The sequence below is a fragment of the Saccopteryx bilineata genome, chromosome 6 (assembly GCF_036850765.1).
Source record: "Saccopteryx bilineata isolate mSacBil1 chromosome 6, mSacBil1_pri_phased_curated, whole genome shotgun sequence".
Taxonomy (NCBI): domain Eukaryota; kingdom Metazoa; phylum Chordata; class Mammalia; order Chiroptera; family Emballonuridae; genus Saccopteryx; species Saccopteryx bilineata.
The window spans coordinates 162,964,813-162,983,487 of record NC_089495.1 but is presented as its reverse complement, the minus strand read 5'-3'; the positions used below and the strand labels follow the sequence as shown (position 1 = coordinate 162,983,487).

The 18,675-nt window shown below is 45.6% G+C and overlaps 1 protein-coding gene across 1 annotated transcript in view; it reads right to left on the bottom strand.

The window, feature by feature from the left end:
* Positions 1–18,675, bottom strand: part of ABHD12 (abhydrolase domain containing 12, lysophospholipase) — an 85,632-nt gene that overhangs the window by 20,080 nt on the left and 46,877 nt on the right. The window contains exons 2-5 of the mRNA XM_066237911.1: positions 16,606–16,730; positions 7,755–7,860; positions 3,784–3,903; positions 1,136–1,166 (exon numbers count right to left, since the gene is read on the bottom strand). Of these exons, the coding sequence (XP_066094008.1) occupies positions 1,136–1,166; positions 3,784–3,903; positions 7,755–7,860; positions 16,606–16,730 (382 nt within the window). The remainder of the gene's footprint in view (positions 1–1,135; positions 1,167–3,783; positions 3,904–7,754; positions 7,861–16,605; positions 16,731–18,675) is intronic.

Sequence of the window (18,675 nt, the reverse complement as noted above, 5' to 3'; positions counted from 1 at the left end):
CTGTCTGCTCAGGATATGACAGAGCAGTGCCCACTTGGCACAGATGTTCCCACATATCTGCTTATGTCCCTTTCTGCCCTGTAGCAAATGCAGATGCCTGTCTGAGAGGAGGAGGATGAGGAGGAGGGGAAGGAGGAGGAGGAGGAGGAGGAGGAGGAGGAGGGGAAGGAGGAGGAGGAGGAGGAGGAGGGGAAGGAGGAGGAGGGGAAGGAGGAAGAGGATGAGAAGGAGGGGAAGGAGGAGGAGGAGGAGGGGAAGGAGGAAGAGGACGAGAAGGAGGGGAAGGAGGAGGAGGAGGAGGATGGGAAGGAGGGGAAGGAGGAGGAGGAGGAGGAGGGGAAGGAGGGGAAGGAAGAGGAGGAGGAGGAGGAGGGGAAGGAGGAGGAGGAGGAGGAGGGGAAGGAGGAGGAGGAGGAGGGGAAGGAGGAGGAGGAGGAGGAGGGGAAGGAGGAGGAGGAGGAGGAGGGGAAGGAGGAGGAGGGGAGGAGGAAGAGGAAGAGGAGGAGAGACAGGCTAAGGCTAGGTGGTCCCAGACACCGGTAGCAACTGCACATTTCAGGCTCCTAGACCCAAATACCTGACGAAGATGAAAGCCACATAGAAGGGGAGGTCTACACACCCGCCTGCAGCAGCCTCTGTCACCTGGGAGACCAGCTAGGCTTCCACTGAATGGCCCAGTGGAGGTGAGAAACTTCTGTGCTGGCCCAATTCCTGAGCCTGCAACTTCGCAGTCAAGTATAGTTGTCTGACCCTTTGCCCTCTCCATTCCTTTCATAGATGAGTAAAGCACAAACAATTTCAAACGACTTTTATGCAATCAGCCAGTATCTGGCATGAGATCCATAAGGCCCATTCATCCTGATTTTGGAAACTATTCTTGGAGGCAGCACTGTAGGAAGCACTGCACCGAGGCAGCACCAGAAAGACTCCCTTCTGCTCATAACACTTGGAAAGAACAGACAGGAAACACCTGGGCAATGCTCCCTCTGTCACAGACCATGCAGACACTGTTCTGCCCATCATACCCCATCTGGACACTGCTCTCTCAGTCATATACTGTGCAGACACTGCCCAACCCATCATGTATCGTGTGGGTACTGCTCTTTCTGTCATACTCTGTACCATCCTCACCTACCTTGTAAAGCTCCACTCGATGATCACCTCCTCTAGAGTGTCAGGGTAAAGGAAACAAGAATAGATATTAATGCATCATCTCAAAGAACCAGGCCTAGGGTCAGTACTGGAACATCTGGGCCCTTACTGACTTGGTCCCTAAAACCATACAGGAGGTTGAAGGTAGACAGGTGACCTTCTCCTTGGGATACCCTACATGGCCCAAGCTTGTCTCCAGCAGTCCTGTGCCAAGCAGAGGACGGTCTTAGAACCCTGGGGATACTTGTTAATTATTATCTTACTTTTATTTATTTATTTTTTTTTTTTTTTCATTTTTTCATTTTTCTGAAGCTGGAAACGGGGAGAGACAGTCAGACAGACTCTCGCATGCGCCCGACCGGGATCCACCCGGCACGCCCACCAGGGGCGACGCTCTGCCCACCAGGGGGCGATGCTCTGCCCATCCTGGGCGTCGCCATATTGCGACCAGAGCCACTCTAGCGCCTGAGGCAGAGGCCACAGAGCCATCCCCAGCGCCCGGGCCATCTCTGCTCCAATGGAGCCTTGGCTGCGGGAGGGGAAGAGAGAGACAGAGAGGAAAGCGCGGCGGAGGGGTGGAGAAGCAAATGGGCGCTTCTCCTGTGTGCCCTGGCCGGGAATCGAACCCGGGTCCTCCACACGCTAGGCTGACGCTCTACCGCTGAGCCAACCGGCCAGGGCCCTTACTTTTATTTTTGACGAGGTAAAGGATACGTACAGTACCAAATTCAGAAGGCACACACAGAGGATGCGCAGCAAGCCCCACCCACTCTTGCCTCGGCATCTAGCCCTTCCTCAGCTCCCTAGTGCTCAGGGACTACGTACAGATAGAAGCAAAGGCACTTCCTTACCTGCAGACACACCCACAGGGGTCTGCCACACACACCTGCCTCCCACACTGCTTACCCTCACCACATTCTTTCTTAGCAGTGGTCGCTTTGCTCATCTCATGGTCATTTGGCTCTTTTCCACTTGCTAATGACTTAAGTTTTGCTGCCATGGCCAGACTGTGACGTCCTTTCACATATAGGAATGTGGGGCACATTCCTATACAAGGAACTTATTAGTTGAAAGTGTACAATCGTCATCTTGACAATCACCGCCGAGTCCTTCTAGAGAGCCCTTGCCTTTTACTCTGAGTGTGTGAGAACGCAGTCTCCCATCTCTTCACCAACAGACTAGTGTTTCTGTGGGCACTGATTACTGAAGATGAATAGGCTCTCACACATCCGAACTATTTCACATGTTTGCATACTTTGTCCAAGGACCATCTATCCCTCCTCACTTTGTGTTCAGTTGTTGGTCAGTTGTTACTGTGGACAGACAGACTCCAAAGTGTGTCCCCTGCACAGACCTTCTTCTCAGACACCCACTGTGACCTGCTTTCCTCTCCAGAACAGACCATGCATTGTTCTCCTTGCTGGTCCTGCCTAAAAAATGACCACCCCTTAGCCTGCCACGATGGCCAAGGCTCGAGGCAGTAGCCCTGCCTCCTGTCAGGTCCCAGAGGGCTCTCTTTCACACGACCTAAGGTAGCTGCAGCAACCGTGACCCTCTTGAGGGTTTCAGGTAATGCTTTAGATAGCACTCATTCATGAAATGCACCTCCTCCTTCATCCTCCACCTGCTCTCCCACAGACTTCTGAGCAAGGCTGACCAGATGGGGTGAAAAGAGCCCTCTTTAAACAAAGGGTGGTGGTAACTTCAATCCAGCTAATCTGAAGAACATGCCGTCAAAGTCACTCTTGAAAAGCACCTGGGATAAACCTGGACAAGGGCTTTAGCTGCCTTAGACAGTTGTGTTTCATCACCTGCCAGCTGGACGCACTGGTACCGCTAGCTTACAGCTGGAAGCAGAGAGCTCCTGAAAGTCACCCTGACCTGACAGCATTGTGGGGCCACCTCAGAATGTGAGCCTGTCTGTGCACGCTCAGCTCAGCTGGGGTTTCTTTGCTGGACTTGCTGTCTTAAGCTCCCCTCCTTCAGTGTCACCCCTGTCTCTTCTCAGCACTTGCTGCCCTTTCTAGGAAGTGTTCCTCCACCTCCAGCAGGGCGTGCATGACAGCAAGAAGTTCTAACCTGCCTGCAGTCCTCAAACAGGGCTGAAGACACTGCCAGTGAATAGGAGGCAACTTTCCTCAGTGTCCCTGAAGAGGACACTCTTCTTACCCCTCTGAGAGACCACCACTTCCTTACCGGCTAAGAAACCTTGTTCCTTCAATCACGGACCCTCAGACAGTTTGTCCTTTAAATTACATTGAGAAGAAAGACACATCCCACTGTGTCTGAGGATCTGGGTCATGCAGACAGAGACACAGCCCCCTCCATCCCACCCCAGTCAGTGTGAGCTTCAGATAAGGGATTTCTGGACAGAACTTCCAATACCTCCTTAATTGGAAATGGGATCTGAGCCTACTTTGCACAGCCTTCCTTGCCCTGATGAGCCTGTGGCAACACTGCTTCATGTAAGTTTCACCTAGACCACCTCCCTTCCAGCAAACACATAGGAATTCTGTCTTTTCCTCTGTTCCCCTGTGCGCCCGCTCCCTCACTGTAGTGGGTTAAGACACTCTTGTCCGCAAAAGAGCCAGCATTGTAGAAAGAACACATGTGTGGGCTCTTTGTCCTCACCGGGTGCCTGCATTCCCATGCAGGTAAAGGATGATAGGATAACTGGAAGCCAAGGCATCCTCATACCACATTTGGTCCTTCCCTTGGGCAGTCTTCCACCAGACAGCAGGGACAGTGTGCCTGGACACAGAAGCAGAGGGGAACAGCACAATCAGATGATGATGACTGTTGAAGGAACAATGTAGAGCTCAAGTCATAACTGAGCAGACAGCAGGGGATGGGTGGGCTGAAGAGGCAAACTGTCCCCATCAACAGAATAAATAACTACTGAACTGTGTAGGGACAGTTTTTGACAGCTTACATAGGAGATTTCTTAACTTGCAAATAAACTTCACTGAGCCTCAATGGTTCACACCATTAGAAGTCACCACGATGTAGGGCCAGCTATACAGCTCTCAAAAATTAAGGGATATTTTCAAAATGAGTATGAAGTTTATAAAACAGGGGCCGGGAACCTTTTTGGCTGAGAGAGTCATGAACGCCACATATTTTAAAAATGTAATTCCGTGAGAGCAATACAACGACCCGTGTACATTATGCATTATCCAATAAAGATTTAGTGTTGTACCGGAGGACAGCTGTAATTCACTCCAACCACCCGCAACCATGAATATGAGCGGTAGAAAATGAATGGATTGTAATACATGAGAATGTTTTATATTTTTAGTGTTATTATTTTTTTTATTAAAGATTTGTCTGCGAGCCAGATGCAGCCATCAAAAGAGCCACACCTGGCTCGCGAGCCATAGGTTCCCGACCCCTGCTATATAAAATTTCCCCTAATTTTTGTGAGCAGTATATTTCTCCAGTAGGAAGTGGAAACTCCGTGAGTAAAGATACCACCTGGATAAGTCATCAGTCCTTCACCTGGGACTAGAACAGAATGAGCACTTAATACATTTTAGCTGAACAACAGCATTTCTCCTCATACGTATCCATATTTTTAAGCTGTACACAATTTAACTCTCAGTGTACTTGGAATAGTATCATGTCACATGTGTTAATTCAGCAACACTTGTCTCTGTGAGCTGCACTAGAAACCTGGCCATCCTTACAGTAGCATTTCTATGTATGGCACATTCTTGAGCCTGCTCACAGCTGTCCTACGACAGACTCAGACCTGCGGGAGTAGGTGCGGCAGACCGCCCTATGATGTGGGTGAACTTACAGTCAGCCAACTCATTCCACACAAGGCCACACTCTTGCAGACGCAATCTATTTGGCCAAACCCTCCTTCAGAGAGATGCTCCAGTCAATCTTAACTCAGGCCACATCAAATACTGTTGTTAATCATTGAGGAGTCTGAATTAAAAAGGTTTCTCTGTAAAACTTATTTAAATTAATTAGTGAGAATCCTTAAAAATACTGTAGTAAATGGCCAATTTCTTATTTTCTAGCTCTTAAGTTTCAGCATCTCAAAGAGGGACCAAATATACAGTGACAAAATGATTTGACTTTGGGTGATGGGCACACTACATAATCAACATTTTAAATGCTATACAAATATTCACCTGAAATCTACATTGATCAATGTCACTCCATTAAACATAACTTTCTAAATAAAATTATTAAAAAATTAAATTGCAGTATCTCATTTCTTTTTTTTTCAGAGACAGAGAGTCAGAGAGAGGGATAGACAGGGACAGACAGGAACGAAGAGAGATGTGAAGCATCAACCACCAGTTTTTTGTTGCAACACCTTAGTTGTTCATTGATTGTTTTCTCATATGTGCCTCGACCATGGGGCTACAGCAGACTGAGTAACCCCTTGTTCAAGCCAGTGACCTTGGGTCCATGCTAGTGAGCTTTTGCTCAAACCAGATGAGCCCACGCTCAAGCTGGCAACCTCGGGGTCTTGAACCTGGGTCCTCCGCATCCCAGTCCTCCACTCTATCCACTGCGCCACCTCCTGGTCAGGCAGCAGCATCTCATTTCTAATGTATCTTTTAATTTCTTTAATTTATTGATTTGGGGGGGAGAGAAAGAGAGAAGAAGAAGAAGAAGAAGAAGAAGAAGAAGAAGAAGAAGAGGAGGAGGAGGAGGAGGAGGAGGAGGAGGAGGAGGAGGAGGAGGAAGAAGAAAGAAGAAGAAAGAAGAAGAAAGAAGAAGAAAGAAGAAGAAAGAAGAAGAAGAAGAAGAAGAAGAAGAAGAAGAAGAAGAAGAAGAAGAAGAAGAAGAAGAAGAAGGAAGAAGAAGAAAGAAGAAGAAGAAGAAGAAGAAGAAGAAGAAGAAGAAGAAGAAGAAGAAGAAGAAGGAAGAAGAAAGAAGAAGAAGAAGAAAGGGGGAGAGAGAGAGAGAGAGAGAGAGAGAGAGAGAGAGAGAGAGAAAGGAACAATGATTTGTTCCTGTATGTGCCCTGACCAGGGATCAAATTGGCAACTTTTATGCTTGGGCCAACACTCAATCAACCGAGCTATCTGGCCAGGGCAGATAATGTATTTTTCAATCACATTTTGGGTGGTTCTGACCACTGCAATTTTCACTTTCCTACAATTATAAGCCCATGGAATAAAAAAGGTATATTTTAAAGGTGCTGGGGGCTGATACACTTCCAGTAGCCAGCCTACATCCAAACTTGGGGCTCCTGACAAAGGCCCAGGAAGCTCCAAGCCAGAGAAAAGAGGACCAATTCCTGGGGCTCTTCTTCCTCCTGCCAGGTGGACAGCTATGTCCACAAATAAGCAGCTGAGAACAAGCTGATGGCCAAGCACATCCTCAGCTTTCCTCTAAGCATTTGCAACAGGGCAGTTGGTGAAGCGGCCTACTGCTGCCCAAGGCCCACACTGTCCTTCTCTCAACAGTGCAGGTCACAGACATGGACAGGCAGCCTGGCTGTCATTACCTAGACTCGTCACTATTGTCAATAAACACAAGTTTTTTGGCTAACTACCATGAGAGTTTTCAGTCTAAGTATCAGTATTACAAATACCCCTCCACAAAGAAAAAGTCCTGACTAAATCTCCATGTCTTCAAAGCACAAACCTCCATTAACCAGCAGGAGGGCCAACCAACTGCCCCCAAACAGCTCTCAGCAAAACAGATCAAGCTTATGACTAAAGATGGAAAAGCCAAGAGACCCACGTGCACGCAGTGTTCAGGAAATGCTAGATTACATCAATTCGGAAATGACAAAAGACTCTTGAGTCCCAGAACCAACTCCTAAGAACAAAATCTCTCTTCGCATTTTATGTTCTTTACTCAGGACCATTATTAGAAGTGCCTGAACTTGCTAGCAATCCACACTGGGAAGCTATTCACAGCATTTCATTTAGAAGCGTCTCACGTACACAGTGGTTTCCAAGACAGAAGGGAGAGACATTATGCGGCTGAGAAAGAATCCAGCTAGATCATGGGACAGTGAATCAGTCATTCTGGGGGGAAAAAAAGAAAAAAGAAACTGCCACTGAAAGGTTGGTCAATTTCACTTTAATTGTTTGAAAATACCCACTCGTCACAGGAAAAAAAAACATTCTAAGTTAGACAAAGAAGTCACAGAATTTCAGTCCAATTCAAATTTATGGCTACAAAAAGTAAATACTAGGAAGAGAGCAAACACCACCATTCCCAATTGCCAAAGTGCTAAATGTGAAAAGAAATCAAGCTGTTTTCAATATCTAGACTTTCCCTTCTCTGAAAGATGGTGTATCTCAAACCTGTGCTGACAACTGTGTTCACATTCTGTTTCTAGAGTTTTCTTTCCCCCTAGAAACCAGGCTCTCTACAGAAGCAATCTGGTTCACAAAGCTGTATGAAAACCTCAGAATAGTTTGGTGCCATCTCATCGTGCTCCATCAGGACCAAATTTAGCAGAGTTCTCTGCTTTAGAAATAGGTGAAGATAAAAATGGATGTGCAACAGTTTCAGAGACAGCTGCCAAGAACAGCACTGGCCACACTGCAGGCCCCTCCTGCCTCCTGGAGAGCCCACAGAGTGGGTGTGTTGGTCTTGTAACCACCTGGCCAGACACTCACCAGACTCCAATGGTCACATCTTCTTCTGGCTGGAGGTAGTAATTACAGGTGTGATTCAGACCTTGATCCTGTGGTTTCTTCAAGTCAATGAAATAGGGAACCCTCACTGTGGGGCACAAAGAGATGGAAACCAGGATTAGTGAGGGTGGACACACACACACACACACACATACACACACACAGCAGCAGCAGCAGCAAAAGCGAAGCTCTCAAAAAAGTGCCAAGTCTTTTCCAACACAATACTGCCTCTGGGACACCATGAGTGAATCTACAGAACTTCCAGCAAGGGCGAGGTCTGAGTAGAGACTGACACACTGAAGATTGTTCAAGGTGTAAAAAGATACAAATGAGCCTGACCAGGCAGTGGCGCAGTGGATAGAGCGTCGGACTGGGATGTGGAAGACCCAGGTTCGAGACCCCGAGGTTGCCAGCTTGAGCGTGGGCTCATCTGGTTTGAGCAAAAAGCCCACCAGCTTAAATCCAAGGTTGCTGGCTCCAGCAAGGGGTTACTTGGTCTGCTGAAGGCCTGTGGTCAAGGCACATATGAGAAAGCAATCAATGAACTAAGGTGTTGCAACGCGCAATGAAAAACTAATGATTGATGCTTCTCATCTCTCTCCGTTCCTGTCTGTCCCTGTCTATCCCTCTCTCTGACTCACTCTCTGTCTCTGTAAAAAATAAATAAATAAATAAAATTTAAAAAATTTTAAAAAGATACAAATGATGAAGGAAAGATCCCTGAGAAAACAGGATCAGCCTGGCCTGGTCAGGCTTGAGACAAAGAGGCCAATGAGGCCTCCAGAAGCAGCTCAGGTAAGCTGCAACTGAGGGCTGGAGCAAGGGTGTTGGGAAGGAAGGTGGGAAAGGAGACAGATGATGGTGTTCCACAGCTGGGGCCACAGGACATGACAACCAAGTGAATGTGGTTGTGAGCCAGTAAAATGGGATTTTAAAGTTTCTAGTGCTGTCAATGCAGAAAGGATGGCAGAAGACAAGGTATGGATGAATCCACACTACCCATCCACACTACTGTCAAGCAGGCAATAGAGCAGGAGTCCTAATGTTATAAGTGGTCTGCCAACAGAGCAGAATTCTGTGGTGCATCCATACTATGGAAAATCCTGGGGCCATTACACCGAGATTCATCAGATCCACTGACCAGGATTACAGGTAAGTGCGAGGAGCAGGGAAGAAGCATTAAGATCACAGTGTGTGCTACATAATCCCACATTGTTACTGTAAAAAGAAGCAAACAGCCACAACACGCATGTGTGACTGGAAAGAAATACAGAAAAACACATGCCAGGCTGTTAACAAAGTGTGTGCGTTTGTCTGTGTGTGATACTCAATCTTCCTCTTTTATATCATTGTATTTTTATTGCCTGTGGTGAACATATTTGAAGATATAATCAGTTAAACACTAAAAAACTTATAAATAAAAACCCTAACCCAAAACCTTGAGGTGGGATATATCAAAGGGGATAATGAGAAAGAGCAGTATGGTCCTGAATTCTAGCTGATACCACTTTCTGTAAGGAATCCAGGCACATCTTTAGCTTTCTTTGGTGAAGAGAATAGTTTCATTAAATATCCTCACACATCCATGTGGTGTAAACGTCACGTGTGCTTATCCCCCAGTGCTGTGTCCTTCCTGAGTACTCATCAACCTCTTGCACCAGGGCCTCTTGCACTTGCTCTCCTCTTTGTTGAATGCTCTTCCACCACATATCCTGCATATCTAGCTCTTACTTCTAAAAATGTCACTGCAGCTCAGGACACATTTGCTGAAGAAATCAAGTGTACAACTCCTAATGATATGGGAATACGCACATGCTTTTTCCCTCAGAAATTCCTTGCGTAAACATTTCAGAACACATGGGGAGATAAATCCTCACACCACGCTTTTTGTTATGTCCAGTATTTTTTTTTAAGTGAGAAGTATGGAAGCAGAGAGACTCCCACATGGGCCCAACCAGAATCCACCTGGCTAGCCCCCTATGGGGTGACGCTCTGGCCATCAGGGGCCGTTGTTCCATTGCTTGGCAACCAAGCTATTTTAGCACCTGAGGTGGAGGCTACATGCAGCCATCCTCAGTGCCCAGGACCAACTTGCTCCAATCAAGCCATGGCTGTGGGAGAAAAGAGAGAGAGAGAAGGGAGAGGGGGAGGGGTAAAGAAGCAGATGAGCGCTTCTCCTGTGGGCCCTGACCAGGAATCAAACCTGGGACATCCAAATGCTGGGCCAATACTCTACCACTGAGCCAACTGTCCAGGGCATATCTCCAACTTCTTAATTAATCTCTTCTCCAAGAAACAGGCTAAAATTTTTCTTTCTATTACTGAGAGAGGGGGTTGGAGGGAGAGAGCGGGATACAGGGACAGAGAGAAACAGGAAGGGAGAGAGATGAGAAGCATCAACTCATTGCTGCAGCACTTCAGTTGTTCATTGATTGCTTCCTCATACGTGCCTTGACCAGGGGGCTCCATACAAGCAAGTGACCCCTTGCTCAAGCCAGTAACCATGGGATCACGTCTATGATCCCACACTCAAGCCAGCAAGCCCATGCTCAAGCTGGTGAGCTCGTGCTCAAGCCGGTGACCTCGGGGTGTTGAACCTATGTCCTCAGTGTACCAGGTCAACATTCTATCCACTGTGCAACTACCTGGTCAAGCAAATTTTTAAAACTTAGAGGTGGCGTCATATTTCCTGGTGCTTCCACCGCACAAGTATTGTGTTGTTCATGCCCTCACCACAGCACTTCTTGTAATCTGCACACCATCCTAAGACAAGACCCCATTTAAGTTACCAGCTCACATGGAACAGAACTAGGATCTGCACCCAGGCAGTTCAACTCTATGGCCAACATTCTTAACTAACTGAACAGGAAGTGAGAAAGGCAAACTGGTTCTAATCCTCACTGGCCCCAAGTGCCCTGTTGTGGGTTGGTTTGTGTACCCCTCAACCAAGGATACATTGAAGTGCTCAGAATGTGACCTTATTTGGAAAGACGGTATTTACAGAGGTAATAAAGCTTATTAGATAGATCCCGACCCAATATAACTGCTTTCCTTATCAAAAACAAAAAACAAAAAAAAACTTGGGACACAGAGAGAGACAAGGACAGAAAAAGACAATATAAAGACACAGGGTCAAGGCAGCCATGTGGCAACAGAGGCTGAGACTGGAGTGACAGAGCTACAAACCATGGAATGCCACAGATTGCCAGCCACCATCAGAAGCTGGGAAGAACCACCTGCAGTCTCAGGGAGTGTGGCACTGTCTCCAGAACTGGGAGAGAGTAAATTTCTGTTGTTTTAAACCCGCCAACCAGTTTGTGGCATTTGTTATGACAACCTGGGAACAAATGCAGCCATGCTACGGAGTTCAGGTTTTACTCTCGCAATGGGACTCCGAGAATCTTGGCCAGAGAAAGGCCTTATGTTTCTCGCACTGTTTCAGATGCAGGAGACACCTACTCCTTCAGTTTCCATTCTGTGACTTTGTTCCATGCTGTGGAAGCTGAAGGCTGCACCTGGATATGACAGGTCCTCATCTGACAACAGTGAGGTGAAATGACTTCCTTCATAAAACTCTGATTATCCAAAGCTGGTGGTCACTGTCAAGCCCACACCAAGACTCACTTAAGTCTGCTCCGAAGGCAGGAATTACCTACTTTCAGACCCGGTGCCAAACAGAAAATGAGTGTCATCAAGAGCTGGGGGACACTTGGCTTCCACTGGCTCAGCTTCCAGACCTTGACTGGTTCTGTGTCTGGAGAGAAGGCAGCCAAGCTATGTACACACTATCCCAGAGCTCAGAGGACTGCCCCCTACAAAGTATTTACAAAGATTAGCAGCTAGCCCTGGCCGATTGGCTCAGTGGTAGAGCGTCGGCCTGGCGTGTGGAAGTCCCGGGTTCGATTCCCGGCCAGGGCACACAGGAGAAGCGCCCATCTGCTTCTCCACCCCCCCCTCCTTCCTCTCTGTCTCTCTCTTCCCCTCCAGCAGCCAAGGCTCCATTGGAGCAAAGATGGCCTGGGCGCTGGGGATGGCTCCTTGGCTTCTGCCCCAGGCGCTAGAGTGGCTCTGGTCGCAGCAGAGCGACGCCCCAGAGGGGCAGAGCACCGCCCCCTGGTGGGCATGCCGGGTGGATTCCGGTCGGGCGCATGCAGGAGTCTGTCTGACTGTCTCTCCCGGTTTCTAGCTTCAGAAAAATACAAAAATACAAAAAAAAAAAAAAAAAAGATTAGCAGCTAGCTAATCCCCAAAGCATCCAAACCCTAGTAAACTAGGAACTCAGGAACCAGGTTCTACCCTAGAACAGATCATTCCATGAAGTTTGTCTTCCAGTTCACTTTTGTGTTTTAGAAACAATTGTGAAAAGGAGGCAGTGAATGCACCAAGTCCAGCAGATGCTGTCCATACACATCTTCCTTCCAGCTAATGGGAAACCCCTGGTCAGTCCTGGGGTCAGACAGCCCTAGACAGCAGGGGCCAGGGGAACCACCTGACCATTAATTGTCTAAGTAAGCAGAAATACCACAAATAAAAGGAATGGGGTTAAGGGGTACAGGCAACCGAGGCTGGTCTGAGAAGGGTCATGGGATCTGGCTGGGCAGGAACACAGCTCACTCCTACTGCCCATAAACAGGTAGGCCCAGGGCCCTCTGACTTCCCACGTGATCATATACCTTGACCTCACTGACTCCAAGATGCCCACTGTTAGCCTACTTTCCAGGCCCCTGCATTATATACAGGGCTGGAGCAGGACAAAGCAAATGGCCTGCAGGGTTACAAGTTCTGCCTCACACAGAGCTTGACTGCATGGCCCAGGAACTCAACACACATGCCCCTGTGCCAGTGGACCAGGAAGGACCAACCGGCTGCTGGGACTCAGGCGCTGGCTTTTCCTCCTTCTCATTTTCCTCATTTTGCATTATCCACTCTCGGGCCACATCCACCATTTAGCAGCAACCACAACCATTAACAGGCATGATTTAGAAAGGATCCTGCACAAATGGCTCTCAATAAATAATCAATCAGTGATCAATATGTGAATGCAAGGAAAAACACTTTTTATTTTTAAACTAATCTGGAAAATATTTGATAAGAAGAGAGGCTGCAACCTCTTAGCTGCAAAGGACATTTCTGACAGCCTGAAGATTTTAAATATCAGGGCTACAGGTCATCCTAGCTGCTGAGAAAGGAGCAACCCTGAAACAATGGAAGATGTGCAGAGCCAACCAGGGAGGGCCCTCTAGGTTTTATCAAATTCCAACTGCATGATGCATACGAAGAAAAAGAATAGAAAAGAAAGCTATCAGAGGTTAGCAGGAACTGCTACAGAAAAGCAAAAAGAGGCTTAAGGATTGTTGTCCCAGCGATTGTTGAAGTGAGTGAGCTTGCCTTCTGCTTTGAAAACAAATATCAATACATAATTCATTCGGCTCTAACCTATTTCTAAGAAAGGCCCAACACTGCCTGACCTGTGGTGGTGCAGTGGATAAAGCATCAACCTGGAATAGGTTGCCAGTTCGAGACTCTGGGCTTGCCTAGTCAAGGCACATACGAGAAGCAACTATGAGTTGAAGCTTCCCACTCCTCCTCACCCTCATTTTGCTTCCTAAAATCAATAAATTAAAAAAGAAAGAAAGACAGACCCAAGGCAATGTGCACAGAGGAGCAGTTTTGTGCAGTCCTCCGAATCAAAACATTCCTTTTTTCCCAGGAGACAGTTCTAGATCTGGGGCAAAAGAACTGCTGTGAGGATTAAGAAGCACATACATTTATGTTTATGTGTAAGGCAGACAAGAGACTAGCGAAAATAAATGGCAATGTTAACTTTCTCAGAGTGATTTTTATTTTATTCTTCATTGTACAATAATTCAGGGATTTTCAATTAATCTTTTTTTTTTTTCTTTCTTTCTGAAGCTGGAAACAGGGAGAGACAGTCAGACAGACTCCCGCATGCGCCCGACCGGGATCCACCCGGCAAGCCCACCAGGGGCGAAGCTCTGCCCACCAGGGGGCGATGCTCTGCCCATCCTGGGCGTCGCCATGTTGCGACCAGAGCCACTCTAGCGCCTGAGGCAGAGGCCACAGAGCCATCCCCAGCGCCCGGGCCATCTTTGCTCCAATGGAGCCTTGGCTGCGGGAGGGGAAGAGAGAGACAGAGAGGAAAGCGCGGCGGAGGGGTGGAGAAGCAAATGGGCGCTTCTCCTGTGTGCCCTGGCCGGGAATCGAACCCGGGTCCTCCGCACGCTAGGCCGACGCTCTACCGCTGAGCCAACCGGCCAGGGCCTTTCAATTAATCTTTAGTTTCAGAATGATTGTGTACTTTTTGCTTGTGAAACTATATGTAAAGTAGAATAATACCTTAACTCATAGGTGTGAAATTTCTTCTAAAGCTTATTTATCTGATTTATAAATTTGGTTTCAGATAGATTTACTGTGACTTAATATATTCTTTAATCATATTTTGAGGTTCAAAAGATTGTTACACTTCCTTTGATATCCAAATGGAAATCCACAGGCTCATGATTCACTTTTTGAGTACATAGAATGGGGTGCCACCCAGCAGCACGAGGTGAAACTGCCAAGTCACTACAGGGCAGTGTTAGGCTCTGCAGGGAAAGGGGGTACAGACAACTAAAAACCTCCTTTAAAAACACCACTGTAGACGATCCCACTTCTGTGCAGCAGACATGTGGAAGACAGAGTTAGGTGGCTCTGACCAGATGGCTCGGTGGTAGAGCATCCGCTCAGCGTGTGGGTGAACGGGCTTCGATTCCCAGTCAGGGTACACAGGAGAAGTGCCCATCTGCTTCTCTATCTTTCCCACTCCCCCTTGCCTCTCTTTTCCCCTCCTGCAGCCATGGGTTGATTAATTTGAGCATATTGGGACTGAGCACTGAGGATGGCTTCCTGAAGCCTCTGCCTCAGGTGCTAAAAATAGCTCGGTTGTAAACATGGTCCCAGATGGGCAGAGTATTGGCCTCAGACAGGGGTTGTTGGGTGGATCCCAGTTGGGGTCCCGGTTGGGGCACATTCAAGAGTCTATCTCCCCTCCTTTCACTTGGAAAAAAAGAAAACAAGTTAGAGACAGGCACTAACTTTGGGGGGGATATACAGGTCTAAGCTGTGGGGGCTGAAATAGGAGAGCTCAAAGTTCTGCTCCCGCAGAACATCTGGCAATTTCACTGGGAAACCAACACACACCAGTCTGTGGATTATATCTAAAGTAGCCCAACAGTTGCTCTGAAGAAAATCACTTCAATTCAAATATTTGCTGAGACCTCACTGTGTGGTAGGCCCCAGAGACCAGCACACCATACACACCTGCTTCCACAAAGGTACCAGCCCAAGATACCTGGACACCAGTAAGTTGGAAGTTGGAAAAGTCATGCAGGGTCAATTCTAAGGTCTGCCATCAGGAAATCTGCAGCCCTATGTATTTGTGTTTGTATGTAAACTCACTCTTTTCTGTGAAGGATGGACTGTAGACATTAAAGTCAGAAAAACAAAATTCCCTTGATTTTAGTATGTTATTAGTCCCTTTTAAATTTGAGCTTCTCACAAATGACAAAAACTTAGAGACGATAAATTCCCAGAAGTTCAGCTATGTTTCTATCAGGAAAATCAAATGCCTTTTAATAACTCTATGTATTTTACAATTTAAAAAAATTTTTTTAAAGTTCTGGCTAGTTTTATTTAAAAGAACTTGCACAATTTAGTTTTCACCAGTCTGTTCTGGCTTCTAATGATATCAGAGTGAATAATAGTTCATGTGCACACTCTCATCTTTTGGGCACTCAAGTGCTCAGAATGTGACCTTATTGGGAAATAGAGTATTTACAGAGGTAATAAAACTTGTTAGGTAGACTGAAGGAGACCACAACACCTGTAAAGTCAGCATGTAATTCCACAAAAACCAAAGTATGTCAGGGTTTTTAAGTGGAAAAAAAAAATTTTTTTAAGAAAAAAGGCCTAATAGTTATTTTTTAAGTGGTCATCTTTTCCGAGGACAGAACCGTCTAGACTGCACAAGTGGCAATGCATCTCCAACATGACAGCTTTACAAGGCTCTCCATGTTGTCAACATTTTTACCCACCTCAACTAAAGAAAAAACCCTCCTCACCATGCAATTTCACTGTGTACACAAATGTCAGCCCTGGAGAGCAATGCACTCCTTACAGCTTTTAAATGGGAGGGGACACAAGGGAACTCTCTTGGTAACAAAAATGTTCTGTCTCTTGATCTGGGTGGCAGATATATAAATACAGAGTGGGCAAAAGTAGGTTTATAGTGGTGAGTATGTGAAACATAAGAGTTTAATCTTATATTAGGGATTACTGTATTATTTTCTATATGATCAACTATACCTACTTTTGCCCCACTCTATATATATGCCACCACATGAAAATAAATTCTAACTAAAGTTTAAAAAAAACAGCCTGACTGAGAAAGCAATCAATGAACAACTAAGGTGTCACAACGAAAAACTGATGATTGATGCTTCTCATCTCTCTCCGGTTCTTGTCTGTCTGTCCCTATCTATCCCTCTCTCTGACTCTCTCTCTCTCTGTCTCTGTAAAAAAACAACAACAAAAAAAAAAACACACAAAGCAGCCTGACCAGTGGTGCTGCAGTGGATGGAGTATTCAACCCAGAATACTGAGTCCAAAACCCTGGGCTTGCCCGATCAAGGCACATTTGAGAAGCAACTGCTATGAGTTGATGCTTCCTGCTCCTTCCCACCTCCTTTCTCTCTCCTCTCTCTAAAATCAATAAATAAAATCCTGGGGAAAAAAAAGTGAATGAAAAAAGAAAAAACAGACACATGGCACTTACCAAAATTTAAGAAAATCAGTTTGGCCTGTATCCCAGGACACAGTTTGATGAGAAACGGAATTGCAACATACAAGCCCAAAACACAGAGAAGTATCTTCCTCAGTCTGAACCACATTCCCTTTCGCCTGTAAGAGAAAAGCAATTAACACAAAGGCAGTAGGTGTAATTTTGCTAGAGTTTATTAATAGCATTATTAAAATCACTGAGATCCACAAGTATCTTTTCCCATAAGAATGCTATCAATTAAAAGAATAGCTTTCCATCTACTTTTGTTAAAATAATTATTTAGGTAGTTCTTTAGTCTGATCTTAGAACACTACTTTAAAACATTTTTTCTGAAAGCCAAAGGAAGAGTGCTAATGATTTCCTATGCTTGCCCTGGGATCAGAACACAGCACAGATATCAGATCTTCAGAAAGTACCTAACCTAGTATCAGACCATGGCTGCAACTTCATGTCAGAAGACAGTGGCTGCCTCTTGGCCTTGTGATCACCCTCCTGCAAGCCAGTCACAGGCCTGGGTTACCCATTAGCTCCTTATAGGAACTGCATAGATCAACAGAACCTGCCCAACCAGATCCGGAGGGAGCAGGGAGCTGAGAACATGTGACCATCACAGCATGTTCTCCCACTGCTGCCCTCATCCCCTCACTACCAATGGAGGCCTCTTCTCCAGGAACCTCAGGCCAGGTCGTCATCCCAGGGCCTCAAGATCCTCTTCTCATCTCTAACCAGCTCCAAGAGGGCCTCATGCTGTTCCCTATTCCTTTCAAAAATGTCCCTAGCCCAGATATTCTCTAACTTCCGGGACTAAGGGCCTCTCTACAACTAAAACATTGAGGAACTCAAAGAAGTTTTGTTCATATGGTTTATATGTATTACTACTTGTCATAGAAGTTCAACAAAGAAATTTTAAGAATATCTATTAATGTATATAATATATAAACAACTCATTACATGTTAACATAATTAATATGTTATAAAAAGTGATTATTTTCCAATACAAAAACTTTAAGTGAGAAGATTGGCATTAATACTTTTACAAATTCTTTAAGGCAGGCAGTTTACTAAAAGACAGACTGGTTTCTCATATCTATTTTCACATTCAAACTTGCTGCAGTATCATACACATGATTTAGTATCTAAAAAAAAACTGTAGTACACTTCATGAAAGAATGAGGATAAAAAAAGCAAATAACATTTTGGTGTTACTATGAAAATCATTTTGACTTTATGGACACTCTGAAATGGTTTTGGGAGTCTACGGCCATACCACCCTGAACGCGCCCGATCTCGTCTGAAATGGTTTTGGGGACCTCCTATGATCCTCTAGAGCAACTTTGGGAACTACTGTTCTAATTTATCATACAAGTAAAACTTTAGTGGGGCTAGTTAGTTATATCTGGACTGTTTCAAAAATTATTTAAGGTGGCTGTAAAAACATACAGATGAATCTCAAAAGTATTATACTAAATTAATAAGACAGACACAAAAGACTATATACTATATTATTCCATTTATCTAAAATTCTAGAAAAAGCAAAACTATATAGACAGAAAAACAGAACAGTGGTTGTCAGGGGTTGGGGATAGAGGGAGGAGGTTGCAAAGGGGAACAGGGAACTTTTTGAGTGGTGAAATATTTTTAATTTTGATTGAGGTTACACAACTGTACACATCAGTAAACTTTACTCTATGTAAGTAATGCCTTAATAAAGCTGATGCCAAATATTTACATCTCATAATGTAATTCACTCATTTATTCACCTGCTTTATTCAACAGTCACTACTGAGTACCTAGTACTCTCAGACAGTGGACAACAGGGCAGCAAAGGAGGGTATCCACATCTATGTTATCCTCTCAGCTCAGTGGAGCAAATATAAGGGCTCTGAAAAAGGCACTGTGAGTTACTAAGAGCTATCAAGTATTTTTGGACTCCTCAGGAAACCTGAAGCCTAGGATGGGAGATGAGGACAATGCAGGAACGGCAGTCTGTGGTTAGTAATTTTAGATAAAACCAAAAGTAAATATACTGCTCACAAAAATTAGAGGATATTTCAAAATGAATAT